Genomic DNA, 19,282 nt, shown 5'->3' with positions numbered 1-19,282 from the left:
AAAATACTACATTTCTTGAAAAACAAATTATATTTTAGGTTATAATAATTAGTTTGATATTAAACTTTTTAGAATTTCAGAGTTTAATTTATTAAGTATTAATTATAACAATATCCTCATTGAGTTATTAAAATAATAAAATTTAATAATATTATTATTTTTTATTATTCATTTAACTGGAGAGATAGAATTTGCTTAAGGGAAATAATTTTTTAGTTAAAAAAACAATTAACTCGTAACTTTTTAAAAAATAAATAAAATGAATCAAGCAAAAAATAAGTTTAGTACTTTTGTGAATTTATATTTCTTTAATCTAATTATCTTTAGGATGTTAAAAGGGGTTGGCAGGCAGATCATGACTATGTTGTGTAGATTCATTATAATGATACAATTTGAATCAACAAAACTATAATCTATTAATTTATTTAGGAGTATTGGCAAAACAAATTTCAACGTGAGTGTTTTTTAAATATTTAGGCTTTGCAAAAATAAAAGAGGTTGGGATTTGTATTGTAACGCTTTAAACGTTGAGATTAAATCGCAATAAAAATAAAATGTTGGAATTTTGCAAATACCTCGTTTATTTATTGTGTCAATACAAACATAACACAAAATTTAATATGAGTCAAATATCTTTAACTTATTTAAGCTAGTGGGTTGATTATAAGTCATAGAAATATAATTTTTTGACCCATGTATTTTAATTTTTAAAGGGATGTTTATAAAAATATATAAAAAGTAAAAATATTTATAAAAAATAATCCTCATCTTATAATTCGAAAATCTAATCCCAACGCGTCAGAGTTTATTTTTACTCCCATTTCAAATATTGTATCGTCGTGCTTTTTTTAAAAGCGGTTCCAATGGTTCTAAAAAATATATTCTACAACAGTTTAAAAGGGGTTTCAAACGGTTTTTCAAAGTATTGTTTACAACCATTGATAAAACGAATTTCAACAGTTTCAAATAGTTTCCAAAAATAAAGATAAACATAGTATTTTATAAATTTGGAGAGTACAGACAGAAATATTAGAATAAGAGAGTAAAAATAAATTTTTAAAACCATAGTATTTTTATAAATAAAATTTGAAAAAGAGAATTTTTTTTATAACTTTTCATCATATATATATATATATATATATATATATATATATATATATATATATATATATATATATATATAAATAACATAAATTAATAACATGTTGAAACGGATTGACATGGCATGCCATAAAATAGTAAATAGACGGCTTGAATAAGTTTCATTATAAACCGTAACATGACACGTTTTAAGTCGTATTATAAATAGATCAACTCTTTTATAACATTTAATATTAACCCTAACCAAGTATTTTTATGTGTTAAGCGAATCGTATTGCTAGAAAACAACGCATTACCGACGGACGTGATTTTAGCGACGGATTTCAACCTTTTACCGATAAAAAACGGATTTGGCGATGAATTTCAACCTTTTATGAACAGAAAAATCCGTTACTAACATGCTGTTTACTAGTGGATCATTTATCTTTACACCTCCAACTATCTCCAACCCAACAAATCCTAAGTTTTAGTGGAAGCACTTACAAACATGGCTACCACTTAGGAAGTCCTAAAAGAATAAGCCAGAAAAAAAGGAAAAAATAAAGTAAATTTCTCTTTACCAGATCATAGATTATGAAAGCTATGCTAGCACTTACAAAAATAATGGAACTCTTTCTTTCATGCAAAAGTTAATAAAACAAATTAATAAACTAATAAAATAGATAACAGAATAACCATAAGTATGTAATGTCCCCAAAACGAATCGTTTTCAAGAAAATGATGCATCATTCAGATATAAAGTCACTTGTTTAAGTTTTCAAAAAAGAACAAAACAAAATCTCCAACTTTCTTTTTATATAGCAAGATATAAATATTAAAATATTTAATGTCTTAGTTAATATTGCCTATACATTAAGGAATTCATCATTAAATTAATTTGACTAGTCTGATTTTCAATGCCGTACTGAAATTTATACTCTTGATTTGTCACATCTTGAATTAAAGAATTCATGAATATGCATGAAATAAATTTATATTACAAAGTAGCTTATTTTTTTGAGAACTAATAATTTTTTATAAAGAGTTATTTTAGTGATAAGAACGTATTGGTCAGATTATATTTTCTTGGATACTTTTGATCAATAGTGACTTTTAGACCATATTTGGTTCATGGAATGGAATAGTATGGAATAGAATAGCTATTCCATAAGGAATGGAATAGCCATTCTTTAGTTTTTGAGAGGAGTCATTATTCCACAAAATTATGGAATAGTAATTCTTTGGAATACTTATTCCATGAACCAAAGTAAAGAATTGTCATTCTATACGGAATGGCTATTTCATTCCGCACCTATTCCATGAACCAAACATGGCCTTAGATTAACTCCAGAAGAAAAACAGTCTTAAAATATCATTAACATATTATTTTTTGGTTTTGATGATATGACATTTTGGTTTTACATTTAATCAAGTATAGTTTGTGAGCAAAATAACTTTCATTAATTATTCATGAGCATATAGGTGGTAAATGGATACTATTTGTATATGCCCCTAGGTGGAGAAATTTAACAAATTTACATGTCATCTAAAGGCCTAAATTCTTAAAAAAAATCCGACCTTTTATCCCTTTTTCAATCCTAACTTGACATTGAAAATCAGTCAATTTTACCATATTTTATATTTTTTTCATTTCAATTGTACCCTAAAGTATAAAATTGACTTTTTTTTATTTGGGAAAAAAATCTCTAAATTTACCTTTTTTACATTAGATTAATTTTTTTATATTAAATTGACCATTTTTGAAGAATTTTTTAGAACTTTTATTAAATAAATAAAAGTCAATTTTATGTTTTAGGATACAACTGAAATAAAAAAAGATACAAAATAGGTCAAATTAACAAATTTTCAACATTAAAATAGAATTGAAAAAGGGATGAAAGGTCAGAGTTTTTTTTAAGACATTAAGCCTTGTCTAAATAAATCTTTTTTTTATATAACAAATGAATGTGTCTAAAGAGCTCTGAAATGCAAGTTTAATTTGCTATATAAGATACTCTGAAATTCAAAAAAATTGGTCCATAATTTAGTCTCTCTCTTTTGAACTTCTTAATCATTTAGTCCATTTCTTTAAAATATTCAATTATGTAGTCCCTCTATTTTAAAATTTCAAACAATTTAGTTTGTTTCATTTTAACCCTAATGTCTTAAAAAACTCGGACCTTTTAGCCCATTTTCAATCCTGCCCTGATATTAGTCTAAAGATAAAATTAGATTCATTTTCACTTATAAAAATACAAATAAATATTTTACTAGACATGGAGAATATTCTTGAATTTTTTTTTCAAATAAAAAAGACGTCAATTTAATGTTTTAAGGTACAACTGAAACTCAAAAATACAAAATAGATCTAAATGAATCAGAGGCAACTCATATATATTGAGTTATTTAATTTTTAATTTTTTAATTTAAATAATATCAAATATAAATGACGATAAAGGGAAAAAAAGAGAAAATCACATGTGAGAATTTCAAATATAAATCACGATACGTATATAATTGTAAAATAATATTCAATAATTTTAAATATAAATTATGATAAATAAAAAATATAAAAATTATGTGTAAAATACATACACAACAAATTAGTATAATTGTAAATCGTATAATATTGCTGTATTTGAATATGAGAGATCATATTATATTATTTGATTTTCTATGTAAGTGGAATAAAAGTATAAAACTTTAGATTATAGTAAATGTCATAATAAACTGGAGGGACCTTCAACTGACTTTGTCAGGTGAACAATTTAAGAATATGTTCTTTTACCCATTGACCAATCACTAACCTTGTAATTGGGTTAGTTAAATATTTTGTTTAATACTTTGCATTTGCATGGTGTAATAAAATATTACAATACAATATCTTTAATGAAAATTGCATCTATTCCCATATATATAAACTAATGTCGTAAATTCGTAATTATACTTTATTTTTTCTCAATGATCGCAATTTGAGGATCGAAGATTTCATGGAAACGAAAGGAATAACAAGTGTCTTTTATGTGAAAACTGAAAAGTGAAAGAATATGATTCTAATCCCAATTCTCACCACTTCAACTAACTAAAATTTTAATCAATTTCGACCCTCCAACGTAAAATAAAATCCAAAAATATTTAAGTTTGTAGTTCTCACGAAAAAATTTCAACTTGTTCATTTGAAATCAGTTAAACTTTAATATGACATCAGTTTTGATGGTCAAATAGTAATTAACTAAAAATTAATAAATTTACAATTTTATTTATTTTGCTCACAATTTTAAACTTTTTAGATTTTTTATTTAAGTTAAAGAATCGAAATGAACCTTTATGAAAATTATATTAACATGCTATGAATATAATGGTTTTATTTTTCTAAAAACGTACACAATGATTGATTATTAATCATTAACCATCAAATATGATTGTGTTACCACCAAAATCAGCTTGACATGTATAAAAATAAAACAGACAACCAGACATAAGTCCAAATTATTCTATATATTTCTTGTGCTATATTATTTAGACAATAAATCAATCAAATATTTGAAATTAGATTTTAATATATATATTATTAATGTCTTTACTGAAACAGTTTCGCACATCTTATTTATTTATTATACAAAATAACATGACACCAACAAAAATCTAGAATAATCACACTCAAATTGCGCATATGAAGAAAGGGAGACAATACAGTTTGTAATGAAGAAAAAGCATTATTTAAGAACTAATTGGAATCTTTTTAGGTTGGAAATTATAATGATAAATCTTTTTGGATTTCACTAATCAGTATATCAAAGTAAACAACTTAGAATAATATAATGTTTTAACTTCAAAAAATAATAATATAGTGTTATAAGGATAATCAATGTCTTTTTTTTATGAATAATGATCATTGTCTTTAATCTAATTATTTTATATATATTACATCTGATTTTAAAGATTTATTACAATTGTATGCTAAAGTTAAATTAAATATGGGCCTAACCTACTCGGCAAGACATGTAATTATACTTGAAATTATTTATATAATATCTTACGTTTGAAATTTAATTATAACATTTTAGGCCATTGATTTATATTTCTTTGAGTCACCTCATTTTAAAATACTAGTGTCGCTTTGCGTGCTACGCACGTGTCTCGTAACGTGACCCGTCAATTCATATATTATTATTTTAAAACAAAATTAAAAAAATCAAATTAATTTTTTTATAGTTTTACACATAACTAACAAAGATTTCGACAATATTAATTGCGTTGCTAGTGTAATCAAAACAAAAGATTGATATTTCTATTAATTTGGAAAAATTAACTATTTTTTCTACACTTAATTATTTTATTTTAACTAAAACTCTAATTATAATAATATTTTAGTGATTAATTAAATAACTAATTTGTTAATGACTATAAAACTGTTAGCTAATATAAATTAAAAAGGATTATTCTGTAAATTTGCATGTCCCCCACCCACCCATCCGTACTTTTATATATAGTATAGATAATTTTAAAAATACCTTTTTTCTTATTAGGATTTCAAACTCAAGTTTTTCACACAATTGTATATTTCCACTCTCTCTTTCTCTCTTTGTTTTTTTTCTTCTTCTCAGATCTACGAGCACAAAAAGACACCGCCTTTCAGATCTATAAATGCAACGTCATCGTTTTTCTTCCAATTATTTCATCGTCGTCATTTTTCTCCAGTGCTTTCATCGTCATCGAATCATCGTCGTCTTTTTTCCGGTGGTTTCTTCATCGCCTTCAATCTTCCGGTGGTTTCATTGTCGTCGTTCTTCCACCTTTTAAATTTTGAAATTGTTTAGATTTTTATGTGTTTTTTAGGTTTTGTTTACACATTTTATTAGATATATTGATCTCTTATTAATATAATCGTTATCTTGTTCATACAATTGTTATATTGTTCATATAATTGTTTTCTTGTTTTGATGCTACTGATTTTGTACACAACAAATTGATTTATTTATAGTCTTTTTGCTACTGATTTCATACACAATGAATTGCTTTAGTTTTTTTTTTTGAAACTCATAAAATTTCATTAATCAAAAAGCCATTTAATCGGCCAGAACATGATTTGAAACTTTTGGAGGATATAATCCTTCCAAACACTGCTCATAACAATGATTGCTAAAGCCTCTCTAGCTAAATAATGAACAAGCATATTCGTACTCCTATTACAATAAGAAATACTAATACATTTTTCACTACTAACTGGACTTAAGCTGTCTTTCGCTATTAGGCTCACATCAATACACAGCACATTGTAAGTAGTGGATGCCTCTATTGCAACTTTTGGGTTTGATATTACCTCAAAAGGAATTAAATTAGCTTCCTTTGCTATGATGATGTCTCCTTGGATGGCAATGTAAAATTTGAATCCAGCATTTTGAACCATTCCTGTGGAGTCTCTAAACGGCAGAGTATGCCAGAAAAGACCCCGGAGATGGTTGAAATCATCGGACAAAGCTGTGACCGTCGGAGCAGACACTGCGAACTGCCGGATTGCTGGAATCTGATTATCTCGAACCGCAAAAACTACTCCAAAAGGTGGAGACATACTAACCTTAAATTAGAGTAGAATAAATCTAACCTAATTAAGGAAAAACTAGAAAAACTTCTAAATCTAAACCAAAAGTGGTTGAGATAGCAAAAAAACTTGAAAAAAACTATAATAAACTGAAGAAATAAACAATACAAGCTAAATAATGAATTTAGGGAGGTGATTTTTAGCCTAAGAAGGCCTAAAAATCACCTCCCATGGCAAAAAGAGGAAGATGACTGCTGTTTGGTGAGGAGAGAGAGCAGAGAACACTTTAAGGTTGAATTGCTTTAGTTTTTATGGTGTTTCTTTTACTAATTTCATACACAATGAATTGATTTAGTTTTTATGGTGTATACACGCTAAAAATATCATACAAATACACTATAAAAACACTATAAATACATTATAGAAAAACACCACCAGAAAAAAACAAAAAAGTACAAAATTTATAAAAAAAAGACATAAAATTAAAAAATAAAAAACATATTTTCAAAATTAGAAAAACTAAAACAGATCATTTTAATAAATTAAAAATATATAACATATAAAGGAGTTAAAAAATCAAATATCGTTAATATTAATTTTTTTAAAATAATTCTAGAAAATTTCTCATTATACTTGCCTAATTGGACTATATCACAAATATATCAAATTATTTATTTGTTTTTATAATCCACTCCACGCCAAACAAATTTATTGTCTTTACAAATACAAAATTCATCAATTTGAAATATCAAGAGCCGCAAACTTATCAGTAGCTATATTAGCTTTTATATATATATATATATATATATATATATATATATATATGCATCAATACTCCTTTCCCTTTCTCGTTCTCAAGTCGTTATTTTTATTTACGTTTTTTTATTAATAATAAATATAAGAATTAAATTGAAATTGAAACTGAAATTGAAATTGAATTTTTTTAGTTAAAATCTTTTAGACTCAATTGATGAACATCAAAAGTAAAAGTAGCGATTAAATCATTAATAAAATTAAAATTAAAAATTATACAGTTTAATTTTTAAATAAAAATAAAAATAAAAATTATTATAATATAGTATATATTTGAGTAGTTTTAAAATAATTTACTCATAAAAACACCAACCAAGTGCTGTTTCCCTTCTGTCGTTTAGGACGTTACAACATCAGTCCCACGCTGTCCAATATTTATGCTTTTCTTTTCTTATCAAACGACATTGCACTTTATTTATTTATTGTTATTTCTAATTATTTACTATTAATAGCACATCATAATATAAATATGAAAAATGGAAAATCAGGTACAGCTCAGACACATTGTTCCATGTCGTATCGACCAATAGCCGTCAACATGTCACATGGGACCCATAAAATATTTGATCAACGACGAAATACGCAGGTTCATGTGAGTATTATAAACATTTTTTTTGTTATTAGTAGGATTATTTTATTTCTTAATTACACTCAATTAGCATGAACCTTATTAGAAATTTTGAAAAATGAGTTGAACCCTAAAATTTGACTAATAATCCCCCGCCCATAACTTTTGTCATTTGAGCCTTTTATCATCAATATTTTTAAGTTTTTTTTTTAATAATTGGAAAAGAGGGAGCGCTTTGTGGGAAGAATCGAACCCACGACCTAGCAATTTCCTGCTTAACGCTAATACCATTTGAACTATAACTCATTGATAAAAAATTTAAATTTTAATTTGGACCTACAAACTCTTTTAACCTTTTCACTTTATGATAAAAAAAACTAAAAAATTATAAATCTAAAAAATCTTAAAATTATAAAAAACTAAAAAAATTAGAATTAGAAAACATTCCTAATCCATTAATTAAATTAGTCTAATATTATTTTATTTTTACCATATTTTTAAGCAATGTCAGTGGTATTAGTGCGACGACCATAATATTTTTCATGGTTTTTATTACAACTATAATCTATCAAAATCAACTAATCCTGATACATACTGGTAATTATAGTTTAATTAGTTAATTTTTTTTTTTTGATAATTTGGGGAGGGGGGTGCATCTGTGGGAAGAATCGAACTCACGACCTAACAGTTTGCTACTCATCGCTTACACTATTATATATTTTTAATTTATAAGTAATTGAACTGTTTTAAAATGTTGGATTGTCTAGTACATATGTTAAAAATTGCCGAAAAACGGATCTAGACAATATTAAAATTTATTTTATAACATTTTAAACATTAAAATTTATTCCATAGTTAAATTCTCCAAACATTTAACTACCCAAAAATGAATTAATTTGCATTGAACATGTGATCTTTACAATTAATGAAGAGAGAATATTAGCTAAAGAAGACCTAATTTTACCAAATAAAGAAAATACTAAAAAGCAAGAACTCGTCTGTGTGTGTCAAACACTGTTGTGGTGAAAAGAACGTGGCGGCATCAGAACACGTGTCAATATTCGAGGTAGCTGCAAGCAGGTGATATGCTCTCCTTGTCCTTTGAGTCTGAGTTTAAATCCTCAAAGTGAAAAGCCAACTCCATGCATGGCCCAACTCAACCAAACCTCCACTTTTTACATATTTTAACTAACTCAACCTTAGGAAACTATTCACTTTCATTTCTTGGAGATTGGGATACTTTTAAAGTGTTGCTGTACATAAAAGAATGAGAGTGGGGAGGAATTTTCTGATGCAGACAAGATTTAGAGTTTGTTTTTTCTAATCTTTTTCACCTCCTTGTTTCTGGGCTCTTCTTGAATTTTAATCTTTTTTGGGGGGTTTTCTTGATTCATTCTCATCTGGGTTCATGAGAGTTTTAAGGGTGAGCATGGATTGATTGGTTGGTTGATGAAATTCTGTGTTATTCAGGTGAGTTTTGATTTAAAGCTTCAATCTTTTGTTCTTTTTGAATGTTTTTGGATTTGGGTTTTCTTTTATTATTAGTTTTGAGTTGGTTTAGCTTATGATGGGGGATGGTTTGATGTAAGAATTGAATTGGGTCATTATCTAAAGGCTGTCTCTTTTTCAATTGGTATTACAGTCAGCAGTTTCTAGTAATGAAAGAAATTTGGGATGCAATTGCAAAAGTTAGCTAGTGAAAGTGATTGATTAAGAAATGTTTTGTTGTAATTAGCTGGCAATTTATTATTTTTCTTCTAGGTGATTCAGGGTTTATATTTGAAGCGAATTGCTGCAAATTTACTATCTATGATAGGGACAGTGGCTGTGAAATCCTGTTCAATTGCAAGAAGATCTATGTTTGTTTTTTCTGTGATAAATGAAGAATCAAGAAGCTGTTTGATATCTATGAAAACATTTGCTTTTGGCTGTAACAACTGCTTAGCATGTTAGTAAAATTTGTCTGATAGAGACAAAAAGGATTGAACTTGAAATAATATTGGATGTTGATATGTGATATTAGTTAAATTTGGAGGACTTATGTTGAAATTATAATTTTTTGAACAGTATTTTTTGTTGTTTCAGAGCCAAAACTGCAAATGGTGGGCTTAAAGCAGTTGCTAAACCAAGAAGATAATGAAAGGTACTGCTCTTGTCTTTCTTCGCTTCTCTACGGTATCTCGCTACATACATGATACAACAATCTGTAATATGCGTAAGCTCTTTTGTTTTTGAACTTTCCTAGGCTTGATGCTACAGTCTTATCAAACAAAGATACCTACAGTGGCGAGTTTAAAGGAGTGCTTCCTCATGGAAAAGGAAAATATACATGGACTGATGGAACAGTCTACCAGGGTGATTGGGAAGAGGGTAAAATGACCGGAAAAGGGCGGATAATCTGGCCATCGGGAGCAAACTATGAAGGCGATTTCTGTGGTGGCTACCTTCATGGATTTGGCACCTTAATCGGGCCTGACAGATCTCAATATAGAGGAGCTTGGAGGATGAATATACAGCATGGGCTAGGAAGGAAAGAGTATAGTAATTCAGATATTTATGAAGGTTCGTGGAAGGAGGGAGTGCATGAAGGTAGTGGTAAGTATTCTTGGAATAGTGGACACACGTACATAGGGAATTGGAAAGGTGGAAAAATGAACGAGCGAGGAGTCATGAAATGGGAAAATGGTGATCTTTTCGATGGCTATTGGTTAAATAATTTAAGAAATGGTTCTGGAGTTTATATGTTTGCAGATGGGGGATGTTACTTTGGGACCTGGAGTCGGGGTTTAAAGGATGGTAAAGGAACCTTCTATCCTGCCGGAACTAAGCTTCCGTCTTTAAGGCGGTGGTGTACTTCTCTAGGTCACGATGAGAGTGGAAGAAGTTCATTGTCTCACAGCTCATCGCTAAATTCAGTGCAGGAAGAGGTTCCAAAACCAAGTGTCATGCGCAGTTTTTCTGAGAAAATCTCAGTTGGCGGAATGTTCAAAACTTCAGGTCAACCGAAATGCGGAACAAACTCATTAGATGAGAATTGTGCTCCTTGTGGCTCTTCAGGTCGAATGAACCGCAGAACCTATTCATTAAATGACAAATTGGCTCCTTCTGAGTCTTCCAGAGAATTAATAAGTAATGAGTCATCACACATGTTTTCCGAGGCCTCAGACGTTGCTCAAAAAGAGTTGCAGGGTAAAAGTACTGTAATTTATGAAAGAGAATACATGCAAGGAGTGTTGGTCAAAGAGAGAATTAAAACTGTAGAAAAATCAAGTAAAAGTAAACAAAAAAGTAAATTTCAAGTCAAAGTTAAAAAGAATTCATGCGTGGACTTTTTTGAGGGCCATCAGAGCTATTATCTGATGCTCAATTTGCAGCTTGGTATCAGGTAATGGAAGTCTACCCTTTTGTCTGGTATTTATCTGGTGAATAGTTTCTCGTTCTCAAGATAATCGATGAATTGGTCCATAATTATCTCACCATTTAAGTTTACTATCTGTCTTGTTTTCGAGAACCTTAATAGTGTAATGTTATTATTCAAGTGATACTTTTGATTTGTGAAAGAGAGCTAGTTTTAGTTATCGAAGTCGTCATGTTCTAGGCAAAAATATCCCCTGAAAATGGGGTCTTCATCTTAAATACTTTGGTATTTAGCATTCTTGCATTGTGATTCAGCTCAGATCATTAAACTGTGAGTTGGTTGATGATGACTTTTTAAAAAAATAAAATCCTATGACACAATGTAACTCCTCACTCCTATTTTATTTAATTAGCGTAAATTGCTTTTGACCAAGAACTTAGTTTCTTTTTGTCCAGTTCGATATATATTTGTAGCACGCACTGCTAGAATTGTTTTTTATACTTCGTACATTTTAAAATTCTCTATTTGAAGTTCTCAGATATACTGTTGGCAAGATCACACCAGTGCCTAGGCGTGAAGTTCGAACCTCTGATTTTGGAGATCGGGCTAGAATAAGCATGTATTTCCCCAGAAAGGGTTCCCAGTTTACACCTCCGCACTATTCTATTGACTTCTACTGGAAAGACTATTGCCCTATGGTCTTCAGGTATTTGGCAACTCTTTTTCCATCATTTGCTATGAAAACAAAATACATTTACAGCAGCACGGATTAGCCCTCGGCTGAATAGCTAGTTGAAGGTAATGCTGTGTCATTTCACTTGATCTCAAATGTAGAATAATTATCCAATGCAACGGTTGTGCCACGTCATTTGTGTAACAGACCAATAAGGCGTTTGCCATGTATGAATATTTAATGATAAAAAAAATAAGTAATAAATAAAGATTCTCTGTCGCAAATGTTTATTGGCTTGTTATAAAAAAGACGTGGCGCATCCGTTGTGTGGGATAAACACTCTCAAATGTATGCCATTGTCAACTAATGCTGTTCATTCCCTAGTTTCCTGGATATGAGTGTCCCCAACAACCATCTGTAAAAACATAGATATTTGAGTATGGTACTAACGAACTTTGGTTACAAGATGAACATATTTTTGTTTGTGCTTCACATTACCACCATCCATGAATCATGTTTGTGTTTATTTTGTTGGTTGTAAGACAGTTGCACGTTTTGTTTCTTTACCCACTTTAAAGGTTTGATCATACTTATTAAGTTATAATTATAAACTCTAATAGCAGTTCGTGGGACTGCTGAAGTTTTGCATATCTTAATGTAATTATTGGGTTACTTTCTGAGTGCATGTGCAATCATGATCGCAGGAATCTGAGGGAGATGTTTAAATTAGATGCAGCTGAATATATGATGTCCATTTGTGGTGATGATGGTCTAAGGGAGCTTTCTTCTCCAGGGAAAAGTGGCAGTATCTTCTATCTTTCTCATGATGATAGATTTGTGATTAAAACATTAAAGAAATCTGAACTCAAGGTTTATTTTCTACTTCCAATTTTTTTTCCTTAAAATTATTAGATGATGATGAAAGGCATAAGGTACAAACAAACCCTTCAAGTTATTCGGAAAGAGCACATAAGCCTTTTAGTTTTCTCTTGGCCACTTAGGCCCTTTATATTTTTAAATGCTTGAAAAAAAAACCACACTTGAAAAAAAACCCACAGAAATAACTAAAAATGCAAGGGGTTAAGTGTCAAAAAATAAATTAAAAGGGCTTCAATGCTCTTTTCAAAAAAATTAAGGGTTTTTTGCAACGTTTGAAAAAATTGAGGGCCTAAGTGGCAAAAAAACTAAAAGGGCTTATTTTGAATATACAGAATGGTTTTTTTGTACCTTTGGCCAATTTTGTTAAAGCCAAAACTTCTAGCTTCATTTTTCTGATAATTATCTAATCAAAAATAGCTTGGCAATATACATTAAGCTGCGAAGACATGCTACTTCATCATGCAGCCTTTGAGCTATTCCCTTCTTCTTGTTATAGTAATAAGAAGAATTGCTTATTATTATCTCAATAGTGATCCCTTTAAATAATTTAATTGGAAAAGGATATACAGTCCTTTCTTTCCAATTGAGATTTCAGTGGACTATTTACATGCTACTCCACCTATGAGAGGGAGTTGCATTTGATTTTGCATAGACTATCTAGCATTATGAAGCTCATCGTTGTCACAGGTATACATCACAAAATATAATCTAGCACAAATGAAAATAAGAAATAAAAGGTGTGAAACTTTAAAACATTGTTATAAGATGATGCTTGAAAAAAGAAAATTAATAACGCAAGGGAAGGTTTTGTTTATTTTCACTTCTTTTCAACTTGATTTTATGAATAATGAGTCTTTGGTGTCACGAAATGTTTTAGAGGAGTACAGAACCTAGCTTGAGAAAATAGTGGCAGTAATGGTATTCTAAATGAAAGTGTGCTTTTGGTACGAGTCCAATATCAAAAGCAAGGTATAGCGAGATCAATCTACATGTGTTTAAAATACAAGTTTTTGATTCTTTTACATCCTAATATATATTATGGTAAAATTGTCTGGTCATTAATTATGTGGTCAATGAAATGATATCCACTATTTTTCTTCTATGTAGTTCTTTCTCAGGATGCTGCCCAACTATTATGATCATGTAGGAAGGCATGAAAATACTCTAATAACAAAGTTTTTTGGCGTCCACCGAATAAAATTAAGAGGTGGAAGAAAGGTACTGTCGCTGTCTTATTGTCTTCATTTCTTTCTTCTGATTATTGAATAATGAGGCTTTGGTCTCTTGTGTTGTTTTCTTCCGTTTTGTATATAGGTACGCTTTGTGGTCATGGGAAATATGTTTTGCACGGAATTGAAAATACATAGATGCTATGATCTGAAGGGGTCAACTCATGGAAGATTTACAGATGCTGATAAAATTCAAGCGAATACCACCTTAAAAGATCTCGATCTTACATATGAATTTCAGATGGATAAATTGTTGCGGGAGTCCCTCTTCAGGTGAGTCCATCTTCAGGCTTCAATTATGTAACTTCTGCTATGCCACAGAGTACTTGCATCAAAAAATAGCTTTGCTCTATAACAAAATAATAAACAAATGTTAATTAGATCGGGCTAAATGGGCTCTGTTGTTTATACAGAATAGTAAGACTATTATCCTTTGGTTTGAGAGAGAGTTGCGGGTTTGTAACTTGTGTACCTTTAAGAACCGGTCCAATGTTCGGGTTAAATAACTTATGTTGATTGTCCTATGCTCATTGCTTTGTGGCATACTTTTGGTTCATAAAAACTGTTAAGATTATTTTCTTTACCATCAGAAAATCCAGTATATGAGTTAGTGTCTTATATTTTTGTATCCCTAACTATTTTCATCAGAAATGCTAAAACAACTTAATGGAAATTTGAATTTGGAATGTGTAATATAATTGCAAAAACAATTCTAGTTTTCACATTTGATCTCGGGTTAATTGCAAATCAAATCACAAACTTCAGTCTTGATTTGCAAAAAATTTCTAGTTGTCAAATGAATCTTGAAATGTTTGATTTCGGCTGAAAGTAAATGTCGTAAGTTTACAGGATGATCTTTTCCCGATAGGAATACACTAGGCGATAGAACTTATATATTTTGTATTGAGATCGGACCGAATAAGCCTGCATTTTCATTAATTTGTTTTCTGCTCTTTTTTTCTCGAATCCAGCGGCTCCCCCTAGCCTTGCCATTAAAATTTGACCAAGTACATGTATTCTCAAATAAAGTTGATATTGGTTTAATCTCAACTGGGCCTCTCCCTTAGACTCAACATTTGAGTATTTAGACCAAATAAAATAATTATATTCTTCAACCAAATGAATATATAGAATAGCCTTTCCCTCTCTTAGTATTGATTGTTTGTCCAAGTGTTCTTGATCTTCTGATTACTGGTGGATATCTTTTGTCTTTATGCAGACAACTTTCTGAAGATTGTTTGTTCCTACAATCTCAACATATTATCGATTACAGTCTTCTATTGGGATTACATTTTAGAGCGCCTGAGCAGTTGAAGGCTATACTAGAATCTACTGGTGCATTGCCGAATCCAGAGAATTTACCTTCCGGAGAAGGTAGGTGTCATTTCCATGATAACAACTTTACCAATAATATCAATTGTTTCTCTTTTGATGTGTAGATTTGGTAGATTCACAAATAAGTTCTTACGAGTGCAAGTAATTTGGTGAGACATAGGACTTAGAACTATGGTTTTTCAGAAACTATATGTGGTTATAAATACCAATTACCAGAGTTTCTATGGTCATGTCAATAGATGCCCCTTTTTTAAAAATAAAAATAAAAATTCACTCTAGTTATATGATATGTAATTGTATAGCTCCTTTCTGCAAGAATGAATTTGTGTTCATGTGCACGTACAAGTATCTGCTACCCATTCTTGATAATATGGCACCATACGATCTTAGTTTCAGACCAAAATTACTATTTTGGATAGACTGCAGCTAATGTGTTGCTTTAACTAGGTATAACTTCGCAAGGGGAGCCCTTCATTCCGACAGGGTTGCTCCTAGTTACGCATGAACCCAACTCTGTCAACACAGCACCTGGTCCTCACATAAGGGGGAATACGCTGAGAGCATATTCTGTCGGTGCGAAGGAAGTTGATCTCTTACTGCCCGGCACAGGAAGGTAAACTCATTTTAGTTATATGTTTGATGCGCTATGTTGAGAAACGCGCAAATGATACGGATGGCTATTTTCACTTGCGTGCTAATCACCGCATAACTTCAACATATTTTTGGTATATTACTTAGCATGTTTAGTTACTTGTATTACATATGGCTTTGGCATTGTCAATCTGATCTTTCAAATAAGCTTTTAAATGGTAACTAGTAGGGAGTTGTGGACTTGCTGTGCTCTCTCTTAAAGAGGAGAATAAATACATGGGACAAATTACTTAAAGCCCCCTGAGGCTAAAATTATTTTGATTTTTATGATTTTATGAAGAAAAAAAAGTTCAAGGACCAAATTGAACTTTAATTATGACAGTCAAACCTTTTGACCAAGTCGACTAATAGAGTTAACTCACGGAGGGGTTAGTAAATTGATTTTTTGAAAGTTAAGTGGGACTCCGTTAGTTTGATCTAATCTCAAGGGTTTAATAATATTATCCATAATTATAATGATAATGAATTATCTAATTATTTTAATTCTATCGATTTGCCACATACTTCACTACTAAAATTCTTTATACTGTCTGGATCAAGTCTCATGGCAAGTGTGTCTGGTTCGGGTTGAGTTTACTAATTTATAGATATATACTTTTGACCATCCCGGAATCTGAATTTGTACTTCAATTCTTAGCATATTCATCGAAGTTCAGCAAATCATCGCGTATTGTAAAATGTGAGATATGAGTTGTTAGTTTGAATTTGATTGCTGATAATTTGCGATACGCAGATTGCGAGTGCAGTTAGGAGTAAATATGCCAGCTCAAGCTAGCCGTAAACTCCGACAGGAGGTTGATTCCATGGAGGTTGAACTTTTTGAGGTCTACGACGTGGTCCTCTACATGGGCATAATTGATATATTGCAAGAGTACAATGTAACAAAGAAAGTTGAGAATAAATATAAGTCATTGAAGTTTGACCCTTTATCTATTTCTGCCGTTGAGCCGAAGTTGTACGCCGACCGGTTCCTCAAGTTCTTGCAGCAGAAAGTTTTCCCTGAGAAACTATGAAAAGATGAAAAGGTTTACATTTTTATTATTGTTATTTAGGTAAGTATTTCCCTTTTTTTTATTCTTCTTACAATTGAAAGATCTTCAATTATGTATTTTTTTTATGCCTGCTCTCAATACAAAATTCTTTTACAAATATATTTTGTATAGAAAGATCAAGCATATTAAGTTTATGCAGAAATTCTAATGAAAATATTGTTCGAAACGACGTTGATTCATTTGAACAAAGTACCAAAAAATTATCTGTGCCTCGTTTCTTTTTCTCCTCTTTTAAGATTAAAAATTCAACTAAAAAATTCCAATAAATTATTGATGAGTTAATATTTAATAAATAAATAAATTTTATTAATAAATTGTTGTATTTGATATATCTTTTTATAACTTTAAAGAAGTCAGATAATGTTTTTTTATTTTTATTTTTTGAACTAAATACATGTCACTTTGCTAAAAAAATTAAAGTGGCCGAACGACAATGTGGTTCATTCTTTTATGAGCAAATTACTCTGAGTCCACATATATATATCGTAATTTACAGTTTGATTCCCTTATTTAAAAGGTTTACTCAATTGTCCATCATTTCCAATTCTGTTAACGATTTGGGATTTTCTTTAGTTTTTTTCGTTAAATTAAATAGCCAAAGAAAAAAAAAGTCAAAGTTTAAATAAAAATTAGTGTCCAATTGATTTTTTTTCTATTTTTCCTCACTTCCAATTTCCTCTACCAACAACCATCCCTACCACCACCGCCTTTGTCACATGGCACCACCTTTCTGCCAAAAACCACCCCTGCCACCACCGTTTCAAACGAATCTGTTGTCGTCTGAGACAAACTCAGACATGTGTGGGTTTCTCTGATCATCTCAGACGAATCCGGACGTGTCTAAGTTTGTGTGAGACGAACTAACCTCCGCCGCACGGAGGTTGAATTTATTTGGTCTTCTTTTGTTTTCTAAAACGACATCATTTAAGATAAATGGTATTTTTGTCTTTTCGTTTGTATTTAACGATAAAAATATAAAAATTAACAAAAGCAGTTAATGGTTTACATAATTGAATACGGGGTGCTATTAAATAAGATTTTTAAATAAAAAATATCAAATTGCGAATAATAGTATTTGGTATTTTAGAATAATTTACTCTTTTTAAACGTTTAGTATTCAAAATATTTTTTTAGTGCTTGAATTTGACTTGCATGAAAATAATATTTGGACCATGTACTTGACATTTCAGTAGCTTTTTGATGTTTCAATCCTCCACTTGTCTTATCAGCTCCGGTTTCTCCAATACTATCTTGATGCAAATTGTTTCTCATAAAATCAATGTAAGAATCAAACAAAAACAATAACGATTCGGTTACTAATTAATAGATTGAGAAAATTACGCTAAGATCCCTGAAGTATACAATAATTAACAGTTTGATACTCTTTATTTTAAAAGTTTATTTCATGGTCTCTTAGTTTTATTTCCGTTAACTATTAGGTCCCTCCGTTAATTTCGACACTTATTTTCAAACGATTTGATACCCCCACCTTTAATTTTATGAACGATTTAGTCTCTCACTTTTAATTTTATTAAACGATTTGGTCCCTCACTTTATAAACGATTTAATACCCGAGTTTCAATCCATTAAATAATTTGGTCCCTCAAATTAACAGAAGGATTTCTCAGTTAACTGAATTATAACTGAGGGACCATTAAATAGACTTTTGAAATAAGGGGTACCAAACTGTTAATTATGGTATACCTCAAAGGTCTTTAAATAATTTGCTCTAATAGATTCGAACAACATGGAGAGAGAGAGGGGAGGGGGACATATAACCCACTTTTTTTTACCGTTAACGTGACAATTAAAAAGTAGATGTATTTTTTTTGGGTTAATGTCAAAAAAAATCACGAACTTTACACGTTTTCTCATTTTAATCACGAAGTTTAAATTTTTTTCATTTTCATACACGAACTACCACTTTTTCCAAATTCATACACGGTGCTGACGTGGCACTCATTCATTAGTGTAAAATGACCTCCACCTCAGCGAATTACACCAATAGAGTCGTGACACCTCAGCACCGTGCATGAATTTGAGAAAAAGTGGTAGTTCGTGCATGAAAATGAGAAAATTTAAAGTACATGATTAAAATGAGA

General features: G+C 30.2%; 1 protein-coding gene across 4 annotated transcripts; it reads left to right on the top strand.

Annotated features, from left to right (window-relative positions):
* The first annotated feature begins 8,994 nt into the window (after positions 1-8,994).
* Positions 8,995-17,346, top strand: LOC126660515 (phosphatidylinositol 4-phosphate 5-kinase 7). Of its 4 annotated transcripts, none has more exons than XM_050354072.2 (10): positions 8,995-9,083; positions 10,089-10,146; positions 10,249-11,388; positions 11,900-12,067; positions 12,739-12,904; positions 14,021-14,131; positions 14,228-14,415; positions 15,362-15,516; positions 15,925-16,090; positions 16,862-17,346. In XM_050354072.2, the coding sequence occupies exons 2-10, from the start codon at positions 10,103-10,105 to the stop codon at positions 17,139-17,141; spliced, it is 2,418 nt and encodes an 805-aa protein (XP_050210029.1). In that variant the 5' UTR covers positions 8,995-9,083; positions 10,089-10,102; the 3' UTR covers positions 17,142-17,346. The 4 variants fall into 4 exon arrangements, with proteins under 4 accessions (XP_050210029.1, XP_050210028.1, XP_050210026.1 ...); XM_050354071.2 differs by lacking the exon at positions 8,995-9,083 and adding an exon at positions 9,095-9,473 and having other exon boundaries at positions 10,071-10,146; XM_050354069.2 differs by lacking the exon at positions 8,995-9,083 and adding an exon at positions 9,096-9,473.
* Positions 17,347-19,282: the final 1,936 nt, after the last annotated feature.

This window comes from Mercurialis annua, linkage group LG8, assembly GCF_937616625.2.
Source record: "Mercurialis annua linkage group LG8, ddMerAnnu1.2, whole genome shotgun sequence".
Taxonomy (NCBI): domain Eukaryota; kingdom Viridiplantae; phylum Streptophyta; class Magnoliopsida; order Malpighiales; family Euphorbiaceae; genus Mercurialis; species Mercurialis annua.
The sequence above is the reverse complement of the archived record's forward strand: the minus strand, read 5'-3'. Positions and strand labels throughout refer to the sequence as shown.

Coding starts and splice junctions, on each gene's coding strand:
- LOC126660515 (XM_050354072.2), top strand. CDS start 10,103: ATGGTGGGCTTAAAGCAGTTGCTAAACCAAGAAGATAATGAAAG. Junction 14,416..15,361: donor TTGCGGGAGTCCCTCTTCAG/GTGAGTCCATCT, acceptor GTCTTTATGCAG/ACAACTTTCTGAAGATTGTT. Junction 16,091..16,861: donor TTACTGCCCGGCACAGGAAG/GTAAACTCATTT, acceptor TGCGATACGCAG/ATTGCGAGTGCAGTTAGGAG.